Source organism: Fistularia commersonii, chromosome 26 (genome assembly GCF_037954325.1).
Source record: "Fistularia commersonii isolate RoL2024-O1a breed Wild chromosome 26, RoL_Fcom_v1.0, whole genome shotgun sequence".
Classification (NCBI taxonomy): domain Eukaryota; kingdom Metazoa; phylum Chordata; class Actinopteri; order Syngnathiformes; family Fistulariidae; genus Fistularia; species Fistularia commersonii.
Window position 1 is genome coordinate 12,147,109 of NC_141309.1, and position 24,709 is coordinate 12,171,817.

General features: G+C 41.5%; 3 protein-coding genes across 4 annotated transcripts in view; 2 read left to right on the forward strand and 1 right to left on the reverse strand.

Moving 5' to 3' along the window:
- On the forward strand, positions 1 to 3,532 carry nono (non-POU domain containing, octamer-binding). Its single transcript, XM_086174346.1, has 2 exons — positions 1 to 3,129; positions 3,250 to 3,532. Exon 1 carries the CDS (start codon positions 133 to 135, stop codon positions 1,408 to 1,410), a length of 1,278 nt encoding a protein of 425 aa, XP_086030472.1. The 5' UTR covers positions 1 to 132; the 3' UTR covers positions 1,411 to 3,129; positions 3,250 to 3,532.
- Positions 2,992 to 18,447, forward strand: npc1l1 (NPC1-like 1). Its single transcript, XM_086174341.1, has 22 exons — positions 2,992 to 3,129; positions 5,898 to 6,309; positions 7,137 to 7,298; positions 7,722 to 8,633; positions 8,794 to 9,087; positions 9,174 to 9,397; positions 9,495 to 9,595; positions 9,691 to 9,863; positions 10,188 to 10,316; positions 10,993 to 11,175; positions 11,265 to 11,379; positions 11,456 to 11,721; positions 11,870 to 11,959; positions 12,082 to 12,272; positions 13,353 to 13,480; positions 13,584 to 13,713; positions 13,817 to 13,872; positions 13,960 to 14,110; positions 14,210 to 14,441; positions 15,575 to 15,688; positions 15,798 to 15,960; positions 16,041 to 18,447. Exons 2-22 carry the CDS (start codon positions 6,268 to 6,270, stop codon positions 16,250 to 16,252), a joined length of 4,068 nt encoding a protein of 1,355 aa, XP_086030467.1. The 5' UTR covers positions 2,992 to 3,129; positions 5,898 to 6,267; the 3' UTR covers positions 16,253 to 18,447.
- The window catches only part of LOC147218641 (rapamycin-insensitive companion of mTOR-like), a 24,996-nt gene continuing 17,590 nt past the window's right edge, over positions 17,304 to 24,709 (reverse strand). For both annotated transcript variants that reach the window (XM_086174340.1, XM_086174339.1), the window contains exons 30-37: positions 24,091 to 24,320; positions 22,852 to 23,944; positions 20,779 to 21,038; positions 20,445 to 20,651; positions 20,217 to 20,369; positions 19,413 to 19,536; positions 19,175 to 19,313; positions 17,304 to 19,085 (exon numbers count right to left, since the gene is read on the reverse strand). In XM_086174340.1, coding sequence (XP_086030466.1) covers positions 19,005 to 19,085; positions 19,175 to 19,313; positions 19,413 to 19,536; positions 20,217 to 20,369; positions 20,445 to 20,651; positions 20,779 to 21,038; positions 22,852 to 23,944; positions 24,091 to 24,320 — 2,287 coding nt within the window. In that variant the 3' untranslated portion in view covers positions 17,304 to 19,004. The remainder of the gene's footprint in view (positions 19,086 to 19,174; positions 19,314 to 19,412; positions 19,537 to 20,216; positions 20,370 to 20,444; positions 20,652 to 20,778; positions 21,039 to 22,851; positions 23,945 to 24,090; positions 24,321 to 24,709) is intronic.

A 24,709-nucleotide genomic window follows, 5' to 3' on the forward strand; every position in this document is an offset into this window, starting at 1 on the left:
TCGCATAGAAACGACGTCACAATAGCGTCGCAACGGCACGCAGCTTCGCCATTTTCACTGTCCTTTGTGCGCCACTCTGTTTTGGGATATTGCGTCCTTTTTATCGCGTCATTCGTCCACCGTTGCGACAAAATGCAAGGAAACAGAGGCCCACAGCATAACCATGGTCCGAACCGTCAACTCGGACCGGGAGACCAGAAAAAACACGGCGGGACTAACACCAACGGCCAGCAACCTGAGCTCTGCGACCAAACCCGCCCGAACGAGGCCTTAACGCTAGACCTGCAGAGTTTTAGGAAACCGGGTGAAAAGACCTTCACCCAGCGCAGCAGGCTATTTGTGGGAAATCTGCCGACGGGCATCTCGGAGGAGGACATCGAGAAGCTGTTCTCAAAGTACGGAAAGGCTAGTGAGATCTTTGTCAACAAGGAGCGAGGCTTCGGCTTCATCCGGCTGGAGACCAGGATCATAGCAGAGATAGCCCGGGCTGAGCTGGATGACACCCCGTTCAGAGGTAGACCCATCCGGGTTCGGTTCGCGACACACGGCGCCGCTCTGTCCGTGAAAAATCTGCCCGAGTTTGTCTCCAACGAGCTGCTAGAGGAGGCCTTCTCAATCTTCGGCCAGATCGAAAGAGCCGTGATCATCGTGGATGACCGAGGGAGGCCGACGGGGAAAGGGATCGTCGAGTACACGTCGAAGCCAGCTGCAAGAAAGGCTCTGGATAAATGCAACGACGGTGCTTTTCTTCTCACTGCTTTCCCCAGACCCATCACAGTGGAGCCTTTGGAACAGTTCGACGAAGAGGAGGGTTTGTCAGAAAAGCTCATCAACAAGAACCAGCAGTATCACAAGGAACGCGAGCAGCCGCCGCGATTCGCCCAACCTGGCACCTTCGAGTACGAGTATGCCATGCGCTGGAAAGCCCTTATGGAGATGGAGAAGCAGCAGTACGAAATGGTGGATCGAAACATGAAGGAGGCGCAGGAGAAGCTGGAGGCTGAGATGGAGGCGGCCAGGCATGAGCATCAGGTGATGCTGATGAGACAGGACCTGCTGAGGCGCCAGGAGGAGCTGCGGAGGATGGAGGAGCTCCACAGTCAGGAGGTGCAGAAGAGGAAGCAGGCCGAGCTTCGGCAGGAGGAGGAGCGCCGGAGGAGAGAAGAGGAGATGAGGATGCGCAATGAGGAGATGATGAAGAGACAGCAGGAGGGCTTCCGAGGCAACTTTTCTGAAAATCGGGAGCAAGACATGAGGATGCACATGGGAACTCCCGGCATGTCTGCTGAGAATGCCCCCTTAATGCCAGGCCCAGGAAACGCAAACATGCCAGGCGGGGGGCAGGGCGGCTTCCCACGAGGTCTGCCCGGCCCCGGGGACTATGTGCCTAACAAGCAGCGCAGATTTTGAATCGCGTTTATTATTTTTTTTCCATTTCATACTCACTGTATTTGTTCAGTTAGTTTTACTTTTGAACTTTGAAAAAATATTGCATGTATTTTCCTCCTTTTTTTTTTTTTTTTGTTTTGTTTTTTACTTATACCTGAGAATTGTTTTAGTACTAAAATTGTTTCAAGTCCTCAAATGAGCCATGTGTATTACTTTATTCCTCAAATTAATGTGCTTCTCCTAGGGATAGAATTTGTTTTTGTCCTTAATATGCTGAAATTTCTGGAATAAATTTACAAGTACATTATTTTTATTTAATTTTGCTCTATTCTGAGTAGACCTACATTCAAGAGCAAACGGCAAATGTGGAGACAAGTGTCCCCACTAGGTCAGTTAATTTTTATTCACAAAACGAAATCAATACAATTTACATTATTTAAATCCACGGCATTCCTGTCATAGGTTTCAGTGTCCGGTCACTGGCATGTTGATGTCACGCTGTAACACAGTGAAGTGATTCCATGAACACCCGAGCCGTGACATAATTTGAGGGAGTGTTAGCAGGTTATGTCAGCCGAGGAAACCTCTAGTCAAGGGGTCTTTTGAGACGTGCATGGATCTGTTTTAACTTAATTAATATGTACAAATGAAAAACAGTGACTTAAAAATGTCTTCACACTGGGGATATCGCTGTCTGCTTTTTCACCACAGGACCTTCGAACCAGTTCATGCCCTCATACTTTTTCTTTTTAGGACCCATCGAGATGTTTCGGACAAAGCTCCCCAAGAATTTTCTTCTCGCCAACCGCTAAATCTTGAAAACCTTTCATCCTCTTCTGCTGGACAGATCTCACAGACACAGTGCAGCCAAAAACGCTCCTTCAGCAGTACGATCACTCTGGATTGTTTTGGTTTGATTTGTTAAACACCTGTTGTAAAACTGCCTTCTCTCAGTACCCTAGATCTACATTTGTTCTGCTCAGAGCAGGTATCCAAGCCCAGTTGATCACTATTACGTAAAAGCTGTTTGAGGAGGGATCTCATTTCAATTGAGCTACCCTTCCACTTGTTTACAAAGTTTCTTAAACCGCATTTTGATTTTGTATTGAACTTTGCAGTTAAGACCGAGTTGCAAGTGACTTTTTGATTGACACATGGGTTTTTGACTTATTTACTTGAAGAGTAGAAACACAGGGCAGATTTTCCCTAATGGCATAGGTTTATGAAACAGGTAACAACAAAATCTTCATTTGAAATCATGAAACCATGTGTAAAGGATTGAAAAATAAACCACAGCAAACAGAAGCTCTGGCACGGAGGGTAATGACACCCGCATACCTGCAGCTTGACTCCAGACACACAAACATCTTTGAAAGTGAAGTGTGATATCCCACCGCAACTGCCCGCTGACAAGCTGAAGGGTTTAAAATGTACTTTTAAGTAGTCTGTAAAGAAAAAGAGGATTAGCCATCAGATTTTATTAAAACGTAAGCAAATCCTGTATGGTAAACACGCTCAATGAAGTTTACCACGTAATTTACTTGGAATTGAAAGGTCAAAGACCATCGATCACTGGAGTCAAAGCCGTCGCCGCTCGCCCCTTGATACTGATTCCAGTACAGCTCCATGCTGGGAATACACACTGCTTTGTTAGAGTTTCATGAAGAGACGTGACACCTCATGGCCCGTCAAGATGAAACACAAGACACCGAGCATGAGGGAGTGTGATTTGCATATTAGGTAAGAACCATTTCTGTGTTTACTCTGGAGAGCTGGCTTGTGTCGTGAAATGTGTTTGTCCGGAGGAGAAACAATGGCAGCTTGTTGTCGATCCTGAATGTCTTCACTGTCACTGTTAAGGATCCTAGTGAAAATGGCAGGTTGCCGAAGAGCCTTCATCTCCATCACACCAAGTTTTATACCTTCAGAGACAATTTGCAACCGATAAGAGATAAGTTTTCTGTGGAAACTCCTCACCGATATCCAGGTCCAGCCAACTCAACAAGAGACCCACAAATAAGGACTGATAAGGACTCATAAAGAGGGAAAAGCGTGTTATCTGGATGTGAAATCGGGAAGGTCTTAAAACAAAAATCTACAGATCGGTACTTTTCCAACATTGTACTAAAGATAAATGGCAAGAGATGATCCTCACTGAAATGTTTGTCTTGATGAAGTTGAAATACATTCAAATTTCTACATTCCTTGAACGCTCTGACGTCTACAGATCTACAGCGATGTTATTTTAGACACGCTACAAGTGAATTTACTTCAACATGGATTTTGAAAGAATTCATTATTTATTCAAGTACAATTAGTGATAAAACTTTTTTAAGAACACACACGCACACACATACTAGCCTTTGGTGTATATTTTCTTGATATATTTTTTTCCAGAAAAATGACAATGAAGTTTTGGGAGTAGTGACTATTGAGATCATGAAATAAAATGTATATTTTATTAAAATTTCTTGATGGATATCTTCAAAACAAGTAAATAAGTAACTAAACAGGGGGCTCATGCAGTAATTCTCCAAAGTGAAATACTCAAATACTGATCAACTTAGAACTGTTAAAATGTTCTACTGTTAAATACATAAATACACATTTTTCAGTTTTTATGTCATCTTTTCTAAATGTATAATCTTGATTGTTTCCTATTTTATATCACATCAAGGAATGTCACAGTCATTACATTTCTTAACTGAAAAATAAATAGATTAAGTTAGAATCGTTTGTTAATATTCAATCCTTTGTAATATCAGTTTAATTTTTACAGTAGATCGACACCACAGAAACTCTTGCAAAACAATCCATCAATAAAAATACAACTTTGCTAAAATCAAACAATTTTGGGTAAATATCTAATAGTCTTTATAATGATAATTAAAAAAAAAAACACTAATAATAGGAAAAAGAAACAGTGAACACACTTTGTTGATTAAAAACTCACGTTTGCATTTTGAGTCCAAACTTCCTTTTGCAAAATAATTGAGGAGCGCATACGTACATACGATTTTGTTTGGGGATAATCATCTGTAAAGTCATTCCTGTCAGAAGTGGATGAGCTGTACAGTTCCTCTAATTGTTGAAAAAAAATAAACATAAGAAATTATGTTTCACAACAAAGCCGTGCTTGCAAAAAGGGAACCGCAAAGCAGATTGCATTGGCAGATTAATAATGCAGCAAAATAAAATAATAAAAATTCCACAAAAGAACAGAGAGAAATGGACAGAGATCAGTATTCACTCATAAAGAAATGGTGCCAGTACACTGGGATCTTTAGAGTTATAAAAGGCAAACCTTAAATATAATAATCAAATTATCTTTTGAGGTGAAGGAAATAATTTATACACAGAGGGGACTTTGGTCGAAAATTTTCACGACAATTTTGCTGGCTTATCTGTTTATGAAAGGACAAATGCCATATCTCCCCTATTTCTTCTTGTCTTTTTTACCATCTCTGTTTATCTTACATTCAGATGCCTGTGTACCTTTGCACTGATTGCAGTCATCTCTGTGATGCTCTTTCAACAGGGTGATGGAGCCAGGGCTGACAGTTTTATTTCAGGCAGTGACCTTGACTTGTGTTTACAACATTAATTATAGTCAATACTCATTTTAAGGATGTGATTCAGAAAGCACTTGGTCATTAACTTGGCATGGTCTCCCAAAAAATGTATCCAAGAAGGACTGTCCAGGGACTTGATCTCTCGGTGTGCACTTAAGATGGAAAATGCTGTGTATATCAGTCACATAGTTAATGCTCTACAGCAGCGGTCCCCAAACTATGGCCAGGGGGCCGGATATGGCCCGTCTCTACATTTTCCCGCCCCCCGAACAATACCAGAGAGGCATAATAATTCGTTTTTTCATTCGGGCCACGTAATCGTGACTTGTACATGCATAGAACGTAACATTCTATACCACCCGTCTGCAGTCTGTGCCTTATCTGAAACCCCTCCCTCAAAAAAAAAAAAAAAGTCCTGGACACACCCCTGTCAAATAACACGGAATAATAGCAAAAAGATTAGGTAAGACAAAAATATATTCAGAATGCAGGGTATTTAACCTGCTGTGGACAAATAATAATTTTTTTGGTTAAATTTCAAGAAAAGGCTGTTTGTCTCATTTGTCAAAAGATGAGAGATTATTCATTAATAATGTTATTATTTATTTTCTGGTTTTCTTTTCCTGTCAAGATCCCAGAAAGGGTTCATTTTTGGTTATGTGTGGCTTTCTGGAAAACAATAGATGTTTACACCTCTGCGATCGTCACAGTTTTTGTGATAAACTGGCCCGGCCCCCTGTCAGGGAAAGGAAAAGTTATTTGGCAGGAAAAAGTTTGGGGACCCCAGCTCTACAGTTTGGATGTTTTGGTTGCATGCCGGTTTAATATCCTTAATTAACTCTAAGCTTATGACGGTAAACTAAAATGTTCTGTTTTTGGCAGTGAAGTGATAGATCATTTTCTTATAAAAAAAGGATATTTTTCTTATCTTTGCAGATGTTAAGGAGAGTCACATGAGTCAGGTGCAGAAGAGACGTGTTGGGTGCGGTCGTCATTGTGGATTCTCCATCGTCCTCCCATCACCCCAGCAACCATATCAAATCACTCCCATGTTAATTATCATACAGAGAAATTGATCGACGAAAGTCGTGATTGGCTGGCCCCAACATCAGACCAGATAAGAAAAGATTGACGTCACAGGAGCGTTGACACCTTATGCGTCATGATGTTTTCCAACTTCTTTGAAAACGTTTCGTCGGACAGAGAGACCAGCTCTTGGACTCAACACGGACCCTCACACCGATGTGTTTTCCAGTGAGACAGCAGTGATAATAAAATCTGAGTTTACTCCGGGACCCTGACAGTAATGGCTCGTCCCACAGCGCTGGTCACTCTTTTGGCATGTTTGGTGAGTTGGACTATTGGAATTACTTTGTCCGAGAACTTTGCCTAATAATCTGCTCTCAAGAGTGCATTCATTCTTTTTTTTTTCAATCAGTGAGGAATTATTTCACATAAAGACACTGCTTATCAGTGTCATCTAGTAAAGCTAGCACTTGATGAAACAAAAAACGTAGAAAAATAAGAGGACAGACTTGGTCTGATCGATATTTATCTTCATAATAAAAAGAATGAAAGGATGAGGGGCAGGGCGCAGTGGTATCATTTTTCTATTTCAAAATTCGATTTACTCTAGATTTCTTTTTTACTTTTAGTATTTAAAGGTTGATCAACAAAGGTTACTTTAGTATTTCTAGTCTACAAACATGTAAAAATATATTCAGTTACTGGCATTTATTCATTTGTAATCCCTTTTCAGATCTTGGAAATGTATCGCAGTATAGAAACATATTTGGATCGTAATTGACCTTGAACAAGTGCAGTAAATGTCCACTTTTCTGTTTATTGTCCTTGCAAGCTGAAATGGCTGCTGATACGGCAGGGCACAGTACAGTCACAGTGCCATTACATTCTGCTGAGCAATTTGTTTGACAATTTCACGTCTTCTGTGTTTGTTGTGAAAACCCCAAGCCTTTTAATGGCAGAAAGGAAATAATATGATTTAATTAAGAGAATCATTAAGTCACCGGGCTGGGAGTAGAGGCTTGATTTCGATGGACGGCACCATATTCTCTGCTGTTTCCCCCATCTTTTCCTCCGTTGTTTGTATGACTCTGGGAAAATCTTTCATTTAGTACATTTTATTAATTTTCCATTTATTTTTTACCTCTGCAGGTGTTGTCAGAGGCCCAAGAAGGACCAGGACACTGCGCCTTCTATGAAGAGTGTGGTCGTAACCCCTTACTGGGAAGCACCCTACTTTCTCCTATCGTCCCCTGTCTTGATTACAGCCGTGCTCGTCTTCTCAGAGGGAAACACTACAGAACCCTTAAAAATGTCAGTATGTGGATGTATATATTGAGCTATGATTGGATAGGTTTATGGATGAATGGGTAGTCGGTGTCAAAAATATTTATATTGAACATACAGGAAACATTTGTAATGATTGTTAATGATTTTGCATCCTTGTATCGTAAGTGCAGATAAAATTGAGAGAGACAACAGCAGATGAATATATATATGTATATGTGTGTGTTTTTTTTTTGAAGTATCACATTAAAATCTAAAGAAATGTAATAGAATAGATTAAAATGACCAACAATCCAGACATTTTCAGGTGTTCAGTTATTTAGATTTTTCCATATCAGCAAGCTCTAAAATTAGAAAGAAAATCAAACATAGCATAATAAGCTCTAAACTTTGGTCTTCCTGGTTTACACTTGAACGTGTCCGGTTATAAAACAGGTGTTCTTACTACAGGTGTGTCCCGTGCTGGATCGCGGAGAGAAAAACACATATGCCTGCTGCTCCGAGAAACAGCTGAAGACTCTGCAAAGGAGTTTGTCCCTGTCCAAGGCCTTGCTGCTCCGTTGCCCTTCCTGCACTGAAAACTTTGCCCATCTTCACTGCATCAACACTTGCAGCCCAAACCAGACCCAGTCGCTCAAAGTCACCAAGGTCATGAACGTCACCTACCAGGGCAAGACGAAAGAGGCGGTGGTGGCTTACCAGTCTTTCCTTTCCACCGAGTTCGCCAATTCTTCCTTCCGGTCCTGTCAAAATGTCAGGATCCCCGCCACCGGAGGCTTTGCCATTGGCACAATGTGTGGCCAGTACGGCGCCAAGAAATGCACTCCCCAGCGCTGGTATGACTTCCAGGGAGATACTAGTAACGGTTTGGCTCCACTGGACATCGACTTCCAGCTGATAGAGCCAGGGGGCAATGTCTCGCTGCCAGCGGGTGTGATCCCGTACAACGGGCGAGCCTTAAAGTGCAATGAGGTCACACCGACCGGAGGTCAGGTCTGCTCCTGCCAGGACTGCCCAGAATCCTGCCCGATTGTTCAACCTCCCCCTCTGCCGCCTGGACCCTTCAGGCTGCTGGGCACGGACGGCTTCCTTGTGATCTCCATTATCTTGTTTTGCCTCCTGATATTTTCCTTCCTGTTTTACCTTTTTGTCTCTTTCTTGGTGAAGTCTTGGAAAAGACAAGGTGAACGAAACGAAAAGAAAAAGGGAAGCGTCAAAGACCAGAACTGTAATGATGTCGCCCAGCAGGTCATCGATTCTTCAGAGGTGACGTTCGCTGATAAGAACAGCCTGGCGGCTCAAGCTTTCCTTAGCTCTCAGTTTAGGAAATGGGGAACCCTCATGGCCACTTATCCTCTCACGGTTAGTCTCACATTTGCATCTCGAATTTTGTACATTGAATCCAGTCATTGGATTATAAGGCACTGCAATGAACTTCGGTCCATTTTTCAGGGAACCAAAACCGGGAGAATATTTTTTTTAAGGAGAAACGACGTCTCAGTTAAATTTTTGTTTCTTCAAGGTTCTCCTGCTGTCGGCTGTGGTTGTGGCCGGCCTCTCGACGGGTCTCATGTTCATCGAGCTCACCACTGACCCGGTGGAGCTGTGGTCCGCTCCCGACAGCCGAGCTCGTCGAGAGAAGGAATTCCATGACACGCACTTTGACCCCTTCTTCAGAACAAACCAACTGATCTTGACAGCACCGGGTAGAGAAGGGCATCTTTACGACTCTTTGCTGTTCGGCCCACAGAATTTTAGTGGCCTTATGTCCAAAGAGCTCATTATCGAGCTGCTGTACCTCCAGGAACAAATACAGGTAAAGGCGGCAAAGGCAAACAAAAGTGTTTCGTTAAGTTGTATGTGTTTCCAAATCCCATAATGCTTTGGCAATGGCATTTGTAGAACATCGAGTTTTGGTCAGATGACCTGAATCGCACAGCGACCCTGAAGGATGTGTGTTTCGCACCGCTGAACCCGTCAGACCCTTCGCTAACAGACTGCGCCGTCAACAGTTTGCCCCAGTACTTCCAGAACAACCTGACTAACATCAACGCCATTGAGAACATGACAGAGCTGGGAGTGACAAAAGAGGTGGACTGGAGGGATCACCTTATCTACTGCCTTGGGTAAGGGTTTGAACTTTGAATAAAACACAAAGAAACCTACTTTAACATGTTCAGTAATTGAAAATGACATTTTACACTCATTCTATCTCCTCTCAAGTTCACCCTTATCCTTCAAAGATATCACCAAGTTAGGCATGAGTTGCATGGCTGACTACGGAGGTCCAGTATTTCCCTTTCTGGCCGTGGGAGGCTACAAGGGTTGGTGATTTTGAAGCCTTCCTCGGACATCATTTACCTCACCTGTTGCTAAAGAGACGACGATCCCAATTTCTCATTCTCACTTTCATACTTAGGTGAAAACTACACCAACGCAGAGGCTTTCATCCTGACGTTCTCCCTCAATAACTACCCTCGTACCAACGTCAAATTCAAGGTGGCTCTTCAGTGGGAGTCAGAGTTTCTGAAAATTGTCCAGGCATATCAGAAGAACTCTGCTTCCAACTTCACTTTTGCATACATGGCAGAGGTACAGTTAAGTGTGGTTGTCGAACCATCGTGCATGCCACCGCCCCCCACCGCACCCAACTATACTGTTGTTTCTGCAATATGAATGTTTGAAATCTTAGGTCGATTCGTTTCTTTTTCTCCTTTCTCTTTTCCGCTGTTCTCTTCAGGGGTTGCCACTGCAAATCATCTACTTCCATCTAACCCTATCCTCTGCATCTTCTTCTCTCACACCCACTTACTTCACATCTTCTTTATACTATTATACATTTACAAATTGGAGATATTGTTTTAATACGTCAATATTTAATTATATCGATCTAAAACCTGCACTCCGTGTCTACAGAGGTCTCTGGAGGATGAGATTAATCGCACGACAGCAGAAGACATCCCTATCTTCATGATCAGCTATGCTGTAATCTTTGTTTACATTGCTGTTGCCCTTGGCGAAATTACCTCTTGGAAACGGATACTGGTACGTCCTTGTCAACATTCAATACTATGAATTACTTTGCATTTTAAAGTGGCCTAAGCTACATAGTTCTGGGATCATTGTAACAAATCAGCGGTCGGTTCTCTGCATCACGCGGGCATCCCTCAATAAGCTAATTGTCTTTTAATTTGTACGGTGAAGTCGAAATATTATGGAATAAGTACAATGGTAATATGATTTCAATTTCTCTCAAAAAAATTGACAGATTGTCATGGCATTCTGTGTCGGTCTTTTTTAAGAATGTAAAGTTGGCCATTTTAAAGATCCCATAACTCTGCATTCAGCTCATTTCAGTTCAGGTTCATAAAGTATGTAAGGATATTTAATTGTTGCTCTTATTTGCATACTAATACACACACTCACACACACATATACACAGTATATATGTAGAGAGAGAGATGTATAGGTACATGATATATGGATGGAATATGGAATACAATGAGCCTCTATCAAGAAAATGGATCAATCAGTATTTATCACATACTGTATATGATAAGGAACTATGATAAGGAGAAACTACATAAGGAACACATCGTCCCCTTTGTAGAGCTTATCTCTGGAAAGAAGCACATAGGTGAACTGGCCATTGAGTTATCCAATACAGAAAAGTTACAGCTGTAAGAGGTTTACTGAGTTGAATCTGTGTTTTATATTGTAGGTAGACTCAAAATTTCTGGTCGGTCTGGGTGGAATCCTGGTGGTTGCCGGTTCTGTCATGGCTTCAATGGGCTTCTACTCCTTTATTGGCATCCCGTCCTCGCTGGTCATTCTGCAGGTCGTGCCCTTCCTGGTGCTCGCAGTCGGAGCGGACAACATATTCATCTTGGTTCTAGAGTACCAGGTGTTTATCCGCTTGCACGCTGGATATGAAATATGGCAGATTCGATCAAATATTTGCCTCCATGTAACTTTGCCATTCCATCCTTGCAGAGGGATGTACGGAAGCCAGGAGAAAATAGAGAGCAGCAGATTGGACGTGTGCTTGGAAACGTAGCTCCCAGCATGCTCCTCTGCAGTCTTTCTGAGGCTATTTGTTTCTTTCTCGGTAAGTGGCTTATGCGATTTTAATTTTCAAATGTCAACACCTCCGACTCTAAACCGGTCTTGTTTCGCATCTCAAGGCGCCCTGTCCACAATGCCCGCAGTGAAGTCCTTTGCTTTATACGCCGCTCTGGCTGTGCTCATGGACTACGTTCTCCAGATGACAGCCTTTGTTGCTCTGCTTTCACTTGATGCCCGACGTCAAGACAGTAATCGCTGCGAACTGGTTTGCTGCGTCAAGGTGTCGACTCAACGGCCCAACGTGCCCAATGAAGGTCTCCTGCTACCCATTATGAGGAAATATTACGCGCCTGTCCTGTTGCACAAGTACACCAGATTCATTGTGGTACATTGGCTTCAATTATATTCTCACCCCATGACTTCTGCTGTTAATCATGTCACAAAAGGTCAACCAGAGAAATGTTTCTTTTCATTCATACATGTGTGGTGCCGTATAGGAATACATCTAAAGGTACATTTCGCTTCGTCCACAGATGTTGGTTTTCCTATTCATGTTCTGCGGATCCTTATTCCTCATGTTGAACGTGACCGTGGGTCTGGATCAGGAATTGGCCATGCCTAAGGTGAGTCAGCTGTGCCCTCTCAAACACACATTTTGTCCAGTGATCGCGCAGAATATCCAAATTGTGTCTGCTTTTCACTCTAACAAAAAAAAACCCCTCAACACATTTTTTTTTCTGTCCAGGGGTCTTATATGCTGGAATATTTTCAGTATCTATACAAATACTTTGAAGTCGGGGTCCCCGTTTATTTTGTAACGAAAGGGAGCTTCGATTTTACCACTGTTGCGGGAATGAACGCAATCTGTTCAAGTGTGGGCTGCGATGATTTCTCTATGACGCAAAAGATCCAATATGCTACCAATTACCCCGATCGGTGAGTCAATTTATGACTTTTTTATGATATGTACAAGAGCATTTATTTATTAATCTATTTTTGTTTGTGTTTTTTTGGTGAAACTGAAAACCAACATCCTGATATATCCTTGAACCCGCTGATATCATAGTAGTAACCTTTTACTCACTAGTTATTCAGATTAGTGAATGATAAGGTGAAATACATGAGTGGCTGTGAGGAGATAAGAGTAATCTCATACTGATTAAGAGGAAGAGAACCGTTTGTAAATTCACTCAGGTAAAAATTGTGATAAAATAACTTTTTCTCTCAAATAATGTAGTTAAGAATGTATGTTGAACCTTAGATTCCACGCAAACCTCATTTACAAGGCTTAATGCTCACTGGAGAAAACTGAAACATTTGTTGACATCAACACAAATTCACCATGACAGAATAAACTTCTACCAAGCACAAAGCTTGTGAAAGCAAAAGGAATGATATAGAAAAGGTTTTCTTATTGAGAAATACAAACATTGCAAATGGCTTGTGTCACAATCCTCACAATGAGCTGTAACTGTTTTTGAGGAATCCACTATATTTGAAATGATTTTCTTCTGAGATTATTATCTTTCTCACTGAGACTTAAATGCAAAAGACGTTATCACATGTTTTTTTAAGCGCTGTAGTTTACTTATTTATCTTATCTTATGCTGGTTAAAAGTACCACTTTTTGAATTTGTATTTATGTACGATTTAAACAAAGGACATTTGACATGATAATTTCTGAGGTGCCTGTAGTTTGATTTAATATCTGAGACAAGGTCTGTCCAGATGTCTATACCAAGGTGCAAAAGAAGCCACAGTGAATGTAATATTATCCATAGTTTAAGCAACTTTTATCAAAACTGAAGTGCTCTCGTGCTTTAGGAAGTCATGTTGAATATAAACATATTACATTAGCGCACTTAATTGATGTGACAGACGCGCATATCATCCAAAATTTGGTGTGGGGCCGCAAGGCAAGCGGCAGAACCGGCCCGCAGGAAAGTTGATTGTATAGATGTTTTGTCAATTCTCCCTAGAATTAATGTGCTTTCTTATCCGTCTTCTGATCTGCAGATCCTACTTGGCAATTCCCGCAAACTCCTGGGTAGATGATTTCATCGACTGGTTGAACCCCGGGTCCAAATGTTGTGGGATATATTTCATGGGTCCAAATATAGGGAATTTTTGTCATGTCGATGAAAGTGAGAGATTCTCAAAAACAGAACACAACTTTGAATGTCCTTGTATGGGCGACGACTTTTGGTTTCCTTAATCAAAACCTCCCTTCCTCCTCTGTCTCACCAGATCCTACCCGTTGTTTATGGGGTTGTATGGCCAAACCTGCGGACGGCGTCCTCCGACCAACTGTGAAGCAGTTCAATCGTTTTCTTCCTAACTTCCTGCAGAGCAGGCCGGACCTGCAGTGTCCCAAGGGGTGAGTGTTGCAGTGCGTACAAACTTGAACATACACCGAACATTTTTTACACAATACGCCACATCCAGACAGCATTCTTACTATGCATTGTTTCCTTCAAAAGTGGCCTAGGAGCCTATGACAAGGCCGTAGTGAGAGATGCAAGTGGAACGATTATAGGCAAGACATTCATTCAGTTATTCAGAGATCTTACAATATTTTTCGCGACCATCCTGTGAATTGCTGACGTTCCGACCGCTCCCGCAGCCTCTCGATTCATGGCCTACCATACACCTCTGACCAACTCTCGGGAGTACACTGCCGCGCTGCTGACGGCCCGGGAACTGGCCGACAACATCACCTTGTCAATGAGGAAAATAGAAAATACCGCATCAGACTTTGAAGTCTTTCCTTACACGTAATATTTTTTTTATCTCCCTCAGTTCAATTTCACTTGGTGAATATTCATTTCATTGTTTCCACCACTTCATCTGTGCCACTGTTCTTATTCTTTCAGAGTGACCAATGTATTTTATGAGCAGTACCTGACTATCGTGCCGGAGGGACTCGTCATCATCTCCCTGTGTCTACTACCGACTTTCGTAGTTTGCTGTCTGTTGCTGGGTTTGGACCTGCGCTCCGGGCTGCTCAACCTCATTACCATAGTCATGATCACCGTTGACACTGTTGGTGTCATGACACTCTGGGGCATAGATTACAATGCGGTGGCACTCATTAACCTGGTTACGGTAAGAGCCCGGCTACTTCTTGGAAAGTTGGGCAATAGATTTAGCTCATGGGGGGGGACCACTGACAATAGGAAAATAAATGTTACAAATAATGTCCCATTTAATTCATGGATATAGCCTGAATCCATTGGTTTCTACAAAAGCCACTCAATCACTGCGAGGACCTATAACATACACAGCAGAAACGTCTGCTGTATGCTTGCATTTGAATGGCCTGAAAATAGTTTGACCTTGCAGAAATACTGAACGTCCATGTTGTTATTGGACAGTAAAAGTACAATCTTTCCTTCATGACGCCGGATTTGAGTGAATTTGACATAAATTGTGTAGAATCACATTCTGTTCGGCATATTTCAGCACCAAACATCAGCTTTAAAGAATTCCAAAGTAATTTCCAACTTGTGCCTATAACCATCAATTTGGTGAGAAAAAAATAGTTTGTCACCAGCTGTCTATATACTTTAAATCTGCATCTATCTTAATGATAATTAGATTTGTCATTTTGCAAAAACTGTGACATCTGTAAAAAGGGGCACCAAAATACCAGTGCAAAGGTTTATAACATGTAACAACTGTATGCCAACATAAAGAGCTGCTCCTCCATCCAGGTCTCTTGGGCTTTGGAGGTGATAATCAAATTGATGGAATTGTAAAATGGAGACAAAACCTTTTTTACAAACAACGGTGACATATTATAACCAAGTATGGGTATCACAAAACACTTGGGGCACGTCTTCAACAAAAGCTCCTTGGAGCTCAGATGATTCGGGGACATGGAAGTGTCTGCTGTCTGCAGTCTTTCTTACTCAGTAAACATTTGAGTCAGCCAACAAGTGTGAGTCAAGATTAAGAACCCTTTAGTCTCAAATCCCTTGTTTAAAAATGATCATAAAAGTTGTTGAAGGTCAAAGGATTCCATCCTTTTAATCTTATATTTTCCGAATACTTATTTTCAATGAAATTAAATTCATTTGAATATAATTCAATGATGCTATTGGACTTCTTACGTACCGTGATGCTGTTTTAATTTTCTAAATATTTTTATTTTTCATTTATACGCAGATGTTTCAATACATGCATGTTCTGGATTTCAAGGCATGAAAAAGTAACATTTGGGTAATATGTGTTTGCAGGCAGTGGGTATCTCAGTAGAGTTTGTGTCCCATATGACGAGATCTTTTGCACTTAGCATTAAACCCACACGTGTGGAAAGAGCAATGGAGGCAACGGCAAATATGGGCAGCGCTGTGAGTAAATTAACCTGGAGGCAATTCCATAATTCACACATAATTTTGACTTTTACACATTGATCAATATTTGGTATCTGATTTGAACTTTTTGCCTTCAACCCTGGAGGTGCTTGCTGGTGTGGCCATGACAAACCTGCCAGGCATCCTCGTATTGGCGTTTGCCAAAGCACAACTCATCCAGATCTTCTTCTTCCGTCTAAACCTTGTCATTACACTCTTGGGGATGGCTCACGGGCTCATATTCCTCCCCGTGGTACTAAGCTACTTTGGTATGTACTTTGTTCTCTTAGAAATCTTTAACAAACATGGGAAAGCAAACTATCCTCACTTTTTTTTAATCGTTCCGCAGGCCCGAGTGTCAATAAAGCGGTACTGCTGCAGATCCAGGAGGAGAAAGCAAATTCCATCCAGGAGGTGGAGCTGAGAAACAACACGAGGCAGTTCTACGACAACTTGAGCTACGAGGACACGGAGACGAAAAAGAACCAAGACTACAGCGATCCGAACGTGCTGACGTCCACTAATGGAGAGGTTACAGAAAACAAAATGCAGGAGAACTGATCATTTCGGAGAAACAGTAACCAAAGAAACTGTTGTCGTGCTCTGATGAGTATATATGCATCTCTATAACACACTGAGTGAGGATGGACCGAAAGAAATGAGAGATAGCTTTCCAGGGGTTGTGTAAATGGCTCCGCGTTGAATCACTTAATGTACCTCAATCAGAAGTGGCCCAGTGAGACTGAAGAAAGTTGCACAGTATTTCTGAATAATGTAAGAGTCAGCTATTGCAATGAGGGTCAACTTTGCTGCATCATAAAGGACTTAGTGAAACACTAACCAGGCAATATAGGTCTTACCGATGGAAGACTATATGTCAGGACTGGAAGCACTGATTTTTTTTAACATATAGATACATAAGAACTGGTTGAAGTTAATTTATAGGAACACACTCCATTATTTCATGTGGTAGTTTTTAAATTGCAGCAAAAGCATGCTGCTATAAAATGTGCAATCACTGGAAAAATGTCTTATTTTGCATTGTGTATTACTTTTTCAAGTTAGTCGTTATTAAACTATAAGTAGTTCATCATTTCCATGGAGATGTTTAATTAAGAGTTATAATTTAAATATATATGTAGGTATAAAAAAAAAAAACCTCAGTGGTAGCAGACAACGATGTTGGGAAGTACTCACGTATTCATATTATGCATGAAATACATTGGAAATTGTTTTTATGTAAACTATACTTGACTGCAAATCACAGAATATATTGTTTTTTTATGCTTTTCTATTTCATATTCAACGCTAATCATTCTTTGATCTCCGTGCACTTTCTAAAATGATTTCACTCGTTCAAAGTTTCACCCTTTTAATGCAGACCCCTGAACATTGGGATCAAACATTAAGTTTAAATGACCTGATATTTCAGCCTACTTTCAGCTCCATATTGCATATTGTCATAATTCAGATATCCAATATGACTTCAGTGTATTGTGAAGTCACCTTTAGTTAGAGACCCATGACAGAGGAAACATTATTTTGCCGGGGCAGAATTAGTCTGAGAAGAAAAAAAACCAAAACAAAACAAAGAATACAAGTATCTTGGGAATTTCAATTTTTCTTTTTTTTCTTTTATTAACAACGCATCCCTTTGATAGGATTGTATGTTTCTTTAGGTCATCAATGCCCCCAAAACATACTGTACACAATATACAAGGGAAACCACGATTCAGGCAAAAAAGAAATCTTTTTAAATTATAATACAGTCTTGAGGAAAAAATATAAATAACTTTTTCTTCTCTGGTTGAGCTCACTCTATGGTACAGACATATAATAAATAGATCGGATCTGACATCACTCAGCTGATCTATGAATCATCTCTCTATGAGTCCATTTGTGTAGCAGCATTATAGCAAAAACAAGCCAATGGAAACAGAGATTCATCTCATCCCTGTCTCCCTGGAAACCTTTTACAGACCCTTTAGTTATCACTCACTTCCCCACTTCCGTCTTCCAATGAAAGTGATATTGCATTGTAGAAACAGACTCAGGGGTAACTATATTCCTACGATGTTATGGCGGCTTATAATGGCAACCAGTCTTAAAAAATGTACAAGCAAGAACTACATTAAGGTGACAAAACAACTTTGCCATGCTTGTTGCACATGCGATGGAGGTGAAGCACAGAGGTAAGAAGGCAGAGTTGGGCAGTTGCTGGACTTATGCAAGTTTTGGAAACGCCTACAAGCAGGGTTTTCTTTCTTTCACTTTTTTTTTAACAGAAAAAAAAAATCCCAAAACAAACTTTAATCATTCTCCAGAACAGATATGATATCTGTTACAGCAGGGCATCTTTCCAAAAATGAACCCACCTCCTTAAAAAAGAAAAAAGCACAAGCTTTCTAATAATGTAATGGTTGAAGAAAAACATTAAATGTTCCAAGCAAGTAAAGGATGGAATTAATTAGCATAAAAATACATGCTATTCTTCTCATGTACTCTGTAAGGGTGGCATATATAGTGCTTAAGATAATACAATACTACAGATGCTTGATTGTCTGAGATATAGGAAATAGAAAAGTAATTGGCCATTTGTGCTGACAAGAGACTATAAGTAGTAAAAAGTGATGTGGCAAGAGAAGCAAAAGCACATGTTTGCCAAGAACACGTTACAGGTCGGGGTAGAATATGAACCAGGAAGGCTTGAGATAAGTTAAAAACAAACAAAGCCAAAAAAAAAAAAAAAAAAGAAACAGCAGGACCTTCTGTAGTGTTTTGTTTCAAAAGAAGAAAAGTTTAGGGTTTCAGGAATCACTGGGCAGACAACAATGTCTTATTCATTTCATTACAGAAAACACCTCTGAAGAGATAAAATGTCAAGAAATATTTTCTTTTTTTTTTCTTTAAGCACAGCATTAGTCTTTGACTTAATCCTCCAGCTTGTCTTTATGCATTATATTGAAGTATTATTGTGTGTTGCTCAAAATTGCCAACTCATCTGAACTCAATATTTGGTTAAACTGCTCCTCCTCTTTCAGTTTAAAAAAAGGTCTGAAACAGTGTTAGGTATGTTAAGTTAAACTTTGTTTACATTTACTAACGTTCTTTGTTTCCAGCTCACGTTTGCTAGAAAAATGGCGAGAGTGACGACCAGCTCCGTGTCTTCCTTGGCTTTGGTATTCTGTTGTGAACAACAGAAAGACCTTTCTAGCCTTGCAGCCATATCTGTCTCTGTCTTGGGTTCTTTTATGGTTGGGGTGGCAGGATAAGTGAGGGGCTGGACAAGGAACACAAGGGTGGGAGGTGGCGATCAGGATTCTGCAGGAGGGTTAATGTCCTCCTCAACAGGTTTTGGTAGTTTAGCCAGGATTCCCTCTGCCTCTTCATACATCTGAAAAAACAGCGAGAAAAAACAAGTACGTAAACGAATATGCATTGGACCGACTGAAGAGTTGGACCGATAGAAGTTGTAAGTCTTACCTGCATGAATTGCACATCCTGGAAGAGTTCCTGTATGAAACGTCTTGAAGTCAGACGAAACATGCAGTGAGCTAAGAGGTGCGAAACCTCTGAGTACAGGCAGATGTCATCAAACGCATAGGGAAATTTCTCCTTTATCCTAAAGTGAAAGGAGTTATTGCAGGAAATTAAATACAACCTCTTCTTTACCAGCTAGACATTTTATCATGTTTGTGTGCTACAGAGAAAAAAGATTTACGTTAGCAGTCCAGTTTCATGGCCTTTGGTTCCTACAGATGAGCTGAGGTTAATGATCAGGCGAAGCACCTCCTTCCTCAGCAGGACTCGGGAGGCTGGGCCATCCTCAGATATTGCCTTGCCACCTAATTGCCACATAAAAACCATGAAAAACAAAAAAGGAATGACACTGAAGTGAGAGTATGGCACGAGAAAACTACTCTGTATTTTTATTCCTTCATTGGTCATGTAATAGCTTTTGTACTGTGCTTTACTGTGTCGAACAATAATCTAAATGAAATTATCCCTATGGTTTTATTAGCCATAGAATTAGCCTAATTAAATGGAAGGTGATATGAAGAATACACCTTTTTCTGCCAAAGCACCAGTAAACACAGGCTTGATATATCCAAGTGAATCGTTATACAGTAATGAATCGTCAGCCATTTGAGAGCCGTACATGACTACGTGTTTTTAAGTGAGCTGTGTGTAATGGTGAGTGGGATTATGTATGTGACCAAATATAGACAGGAGTTGCACCTCAATATTGTTTTATCTGCACTGCACAAAGGTAATAAAGCTTCTCAATTCTATTCCATTCTATTCTAAATACAAACTGTTAAGAGTACAATTGCAAAAATACTGACAACAACTCCTAGACTGCCTTACCAGAAATGTGTTTAAAAGATTCAATTTGTGACTATTTGTACAAAGCATCGCAGAGTGTCTCAAAACGGGAAATATAATTTCTTTTTTTATGTAACAAACGATAAAGCAGTAAAACTAACTTGAATAAAACAAAGAATGAAGTTGCTGATAGTTATACCAATGATGATGTCACTAGGTGTGGGCGTGCAACAGATGGAGCCCTGTGATACGGCTGCATCACTGCAGCCTGACACCCCAGAGAACTTGGACTGAGGCATCACCTCGAGACGGTGACCACTTTGACCTCCCCATGATGCAAAGTCAACAAAGTCTGTAAGAGAAAGCAGTTATGTACTTGATGCCATGCTCCAATATACTTAGACACAATGACTGTGTGTCTGGTCACCTGTCCGGGGACGTGTGCTATTGATCTGTGGCTGTGTGGGGTATCCAAGGACGATGGATCCTACACAGTAGAGACAGTTGTCTTCTGTGTGATCCTGCAGTCCTGTCTCATCTGAACCCACGACATGGTTTGGACAGTCGCCACGGTTCACAATCAGCTCAGAAATACTGAACTGCTGCTTCAGTATTGGGATAGGGGGACGATCACCTGCAGAGGGAACAACTACGGTAAGTACGAACACAAACACGTCCAATCTCAAACCATCTGCTTGACGTCTTGGTCGGTCCATTTTAACCTCCAAAACTGCCCCTGATAAAACAAAGTATTATTTTACCATCTCCATCACCAAAGAGAAAGCGCTTTCTTTCTTCTGAGGGAGGGCTGATCCTTTGCTGAAAATAGGCTGTATCTCTGATATGAAACATATCGTTGATGTTCATTGGCAGGGCAAGGCCAATGTAGTCATCGCTGCACCCGTAGGTGGCACTGGAGACCATGGAGCGCACTGAGGAGCAGCGTTGCAGTGTGCTTTGATTGATGGGGCTCAGTAGCTCCTCTTTATCCAGAGAGGCAAAGCTCAGAGCCTTTAAGAACCTAGGGAGGGCAAGAGGAGAGGTGTGAGAGCGTATCCTGGGAGAGAGGCTAGGACAGGGAAGAAACACTGGAAAATGAAAGTAAACATGGTGGATTAAAGCACACAACAGAGGCCGGTTGAACAGACAGACAGAGTGGTTTTTTCGAAGATAATTGTCTACTGGAATAAGCTTTAATAGTTAGAAAGGGGAAATCTGTGATCTTCAAAGATAAAAATAAAGAAAAATATGTCAACATTAAGCATGAAATGTTTATAAGAAAGCCTAAAAAAGTTAATATATTCGTGCAGAAGAATTCTGTTGACAATTTTGGAGACATAGTGGAATCTGGTATAAGAGCAATGCAAGAGCATGCCACCGTACTTATCGAGTTCACCGAGAAATGGATCACGAAAAGAAAATACATTTCGCCGTTCAATGTATTAAAAAAAATATAAATATATATGTACTATTAGGCTGCGACTTTGAGGTCCTTGGGAACATTTTTTTAATGTCTCCCAACTGGACAGTGGGCATGTGTTAGTTTTGTTAACCCACATTCTCAGACTAAAAGAAGTCACAGTTAATCACCTCCCTTCAACAACTGAACTAAAAAGATCATTAACTACACAATCTCCCAGTTTATTATATTTACTAATATGAAGCTTGAATAAAATATGCTCTAAGCTTTTTAACATAACTACAAAGAACTTCACTGATAAATGTATCTCCTCGCCCAATCAAAAATCCAGAATCCTAAGAATATGCAAATAGTGCTACATTCAGATGTTTACAGGCAGTTCTACTTCCCTTCTACTAGTATGGGGTGTGTATAACAGTTGGTCCTGAGCAGGTTATTTTCTATTGAGCTTGTAAACTCACTGGCAGCAGAGAATGGCTATTTTTTGACTTGCACAACAAGCCCGGCTCCAGGACAAGTTGTTTCTATGCATATCAAACTGCTGAAGTATGTTAGCTGTGTGACTCTAACAGTGGATGTATATGGTATTTGTGTAGCAGCTACTTCTTGGCTTAATGTGAAGATCAGTTCAGAGAGGACACAGTGTTACTGCTTTTCAGCGATTTGCTCTGAAATAATCTCAATTTATGTATGGTGGATAACTAATTGGAAGGACCATAAAGGTGTAACTATATACATTTCTTCTTTGATTCCATTAATTTCAAATAGAGTACATCAATCTAGTTGGATTATATCATTCTATCTATCTAGTCTATCTATCTTCTATCATGATGTCATATCATTTGTGGTTTGACTAGATCACATCACTATAACTGATCACACGTGACACTTCTATGTTTAGGAAGGGTTCTGGATATTAGAGAAGGGAACAAACAGTTCACCGAGCTACATGTTTTTTTCATAATACTATGATGATACTAAAGGGGTCGGGAAATAGAAGCTGATAATCAGGTAAGCATTGCAGTCGAATATTTTTATAGTGCATATCTACTAAATCTACATCTCTACATAGTACGACATTGGGTAGGTCAACCCACCGCGGGACAAGTGTTCTGGACAGTCTGCGATATGGACTTAGGACGCTGGGTTCTGAGCAGGTACATCTCCTATCTGATATCCTGATAGACACAGCAGAATATCCACATGCTGAGGTAGACAGAAATCCAAAACCTAACCCTCACAGATATTTGCTGAAGAACCACATTTTGAGCTTTTATCACCAAATCCTTGTACTCATGCCAAAGAAAAAACAATGACAATAAAACATGCAGAGGATAAATAATTCATTAGGATGAACAAGAGCAAAATGCGGCTGTTTGTGTTCTGCTATACTGTTGCTGTAGCATGGCCTTACCTGCGAGGTGTTAGCCTTGAGTCCAAGCTGCCAGTTTTCATAGTGATGGTGTCTGTGAAGAGCACATCTTTAGCAGGTGAAGCTAGTGCTTCACTGTGTGACAGAGATGGGTGTATCCTCTGTTGCTGCAGCCTCTTCAGTGTAGCATAACCCAGGGCATCTCTTGGGCTAGTGTACATGAAGCTACAGTCAGCCAGACTCTTGATGGTGGTTACTGACGGGGACTTGAGAGACTGTGCTCGGCGAGGGAGTGTGTGTGATGAGCCCGGCGGTACCAGAGAAATGGTGGAGGACTTTGAAGTGGACATGTGGTTTGTCTGAGCCTGGGGGGTCAGCGGAGAGAGTGCTTTGACGGTCTTGGCCGAAACAACTGTGTTGAGGCTCACACAGTCTGAAGAGTCAGGTTCGGGTTCGGAATGCTCTGGATTTCCAACAGTTTCCCTGGATGGACTAGAACTCATAGAGCTGATGCCGCTGGTTGTAGTGTCTGTGTTAAAGCTCTGACTGCGGCTTTTGAACTGCGTACAACCTCCTCCACCCCCTCCCACATTGCCTCCACTAGAAGAGGAACCGCCATCCCCTGCCAGGCGCTCTCGGCTGCTCTGCTCCCGCTCTCGACTAGGGTGCTCCATGTGCCCTCCCAAACTACTGAGTCCAAGGCCTGAACCCCCTCCCTTGGCCAGCCTTCCATCCACCAGCTGCTCCTCAGAGCCCCCTCTGGTCCCAACGAACGATGTCTCCAGGCTGACTGTAGGACTCTTCGGCATTGCTCTGCCATTGAACACAGAGGTGAAGACATCCCCCTGGTTTGGGCTGTAGACAGATGGCTCCGTTACTGTCCTGTTGCGTCTCATGCTTCCTGCCTTGACCTCGGTAGGGGTGCGGGAGCCGGATGGGGTCTTGGGGTCACTGGTTGAGCGCAGCTTCTTGCTGGGGAGGGACAGGGAGTTCAGGAAGCGGGTGCGAACGAAGCGCGTGGAGGCCAGGATAGTGAAGGGGCTGCGGTCCTTGACTGGTTTGGAGTGTATATAAAAAGGGGCCTCATCTGATTGGTCCAAAACATCACACTTGTCATCATCCAGGATGTACATGTCTTAGAAAGATGAAGAGAAAAATGTGGACCTTAAAAACAAACCCTTGTAAAAAGATTGTAAGGATGACTAAGCACATCAGATCATTTCATAGCTGTGTGAAAACAATACAAAATGTACTGTTCCTTCATACAAAATTCCTACATACTTGGTTGTGATTCGCTCTCACTGTTGTGGCGTGAACTGGTAGATTCAGAGTTTAGACTCAGGGTGCTTGGCACAGAGGAGAGTTCAGAGGTCAACTGTGTGTCCACCTCATCTGGAGTGACAGGCCACAGCGTCCTGCGACTGTGTCTGACTGCATCCCAACCATACTGCTTCAGTACTTCACATCCTTGCCTGGTCTTCGAGATTACACCCAGCACATACACGCATGTCCTGAAGAAATTGAACTGTTGTTAGTAAGGCTTGATTTAATATGTTAGATGTTTCGGATTATATCAATTTCTGAAAACTGGACATGTTTTAAGGGGGCGAAGGTCTGGGCCTCACTGTCCCTGCGACCCGACTCCAGATAGGCAGGGGAAAGATGGATGGATGGATGGAGGGTTTTTGCAAGGTTTTAACTATAGGCAATAGATTTATTTAAATTACAAAAAAGGAAGCAATTGGTTTCCCATTTCTCGCTGTAGTGCAGGATCGTTAGAAGGTTGTTTACTAATTTTTTCACATTTTTTGAAACGTTTTTTACAGCAATATGACAATTATCATATATACCGGCAACTCACAGAACTCAAAAGTTTTTTCAGTTGTGGTGAGTGTAGAAA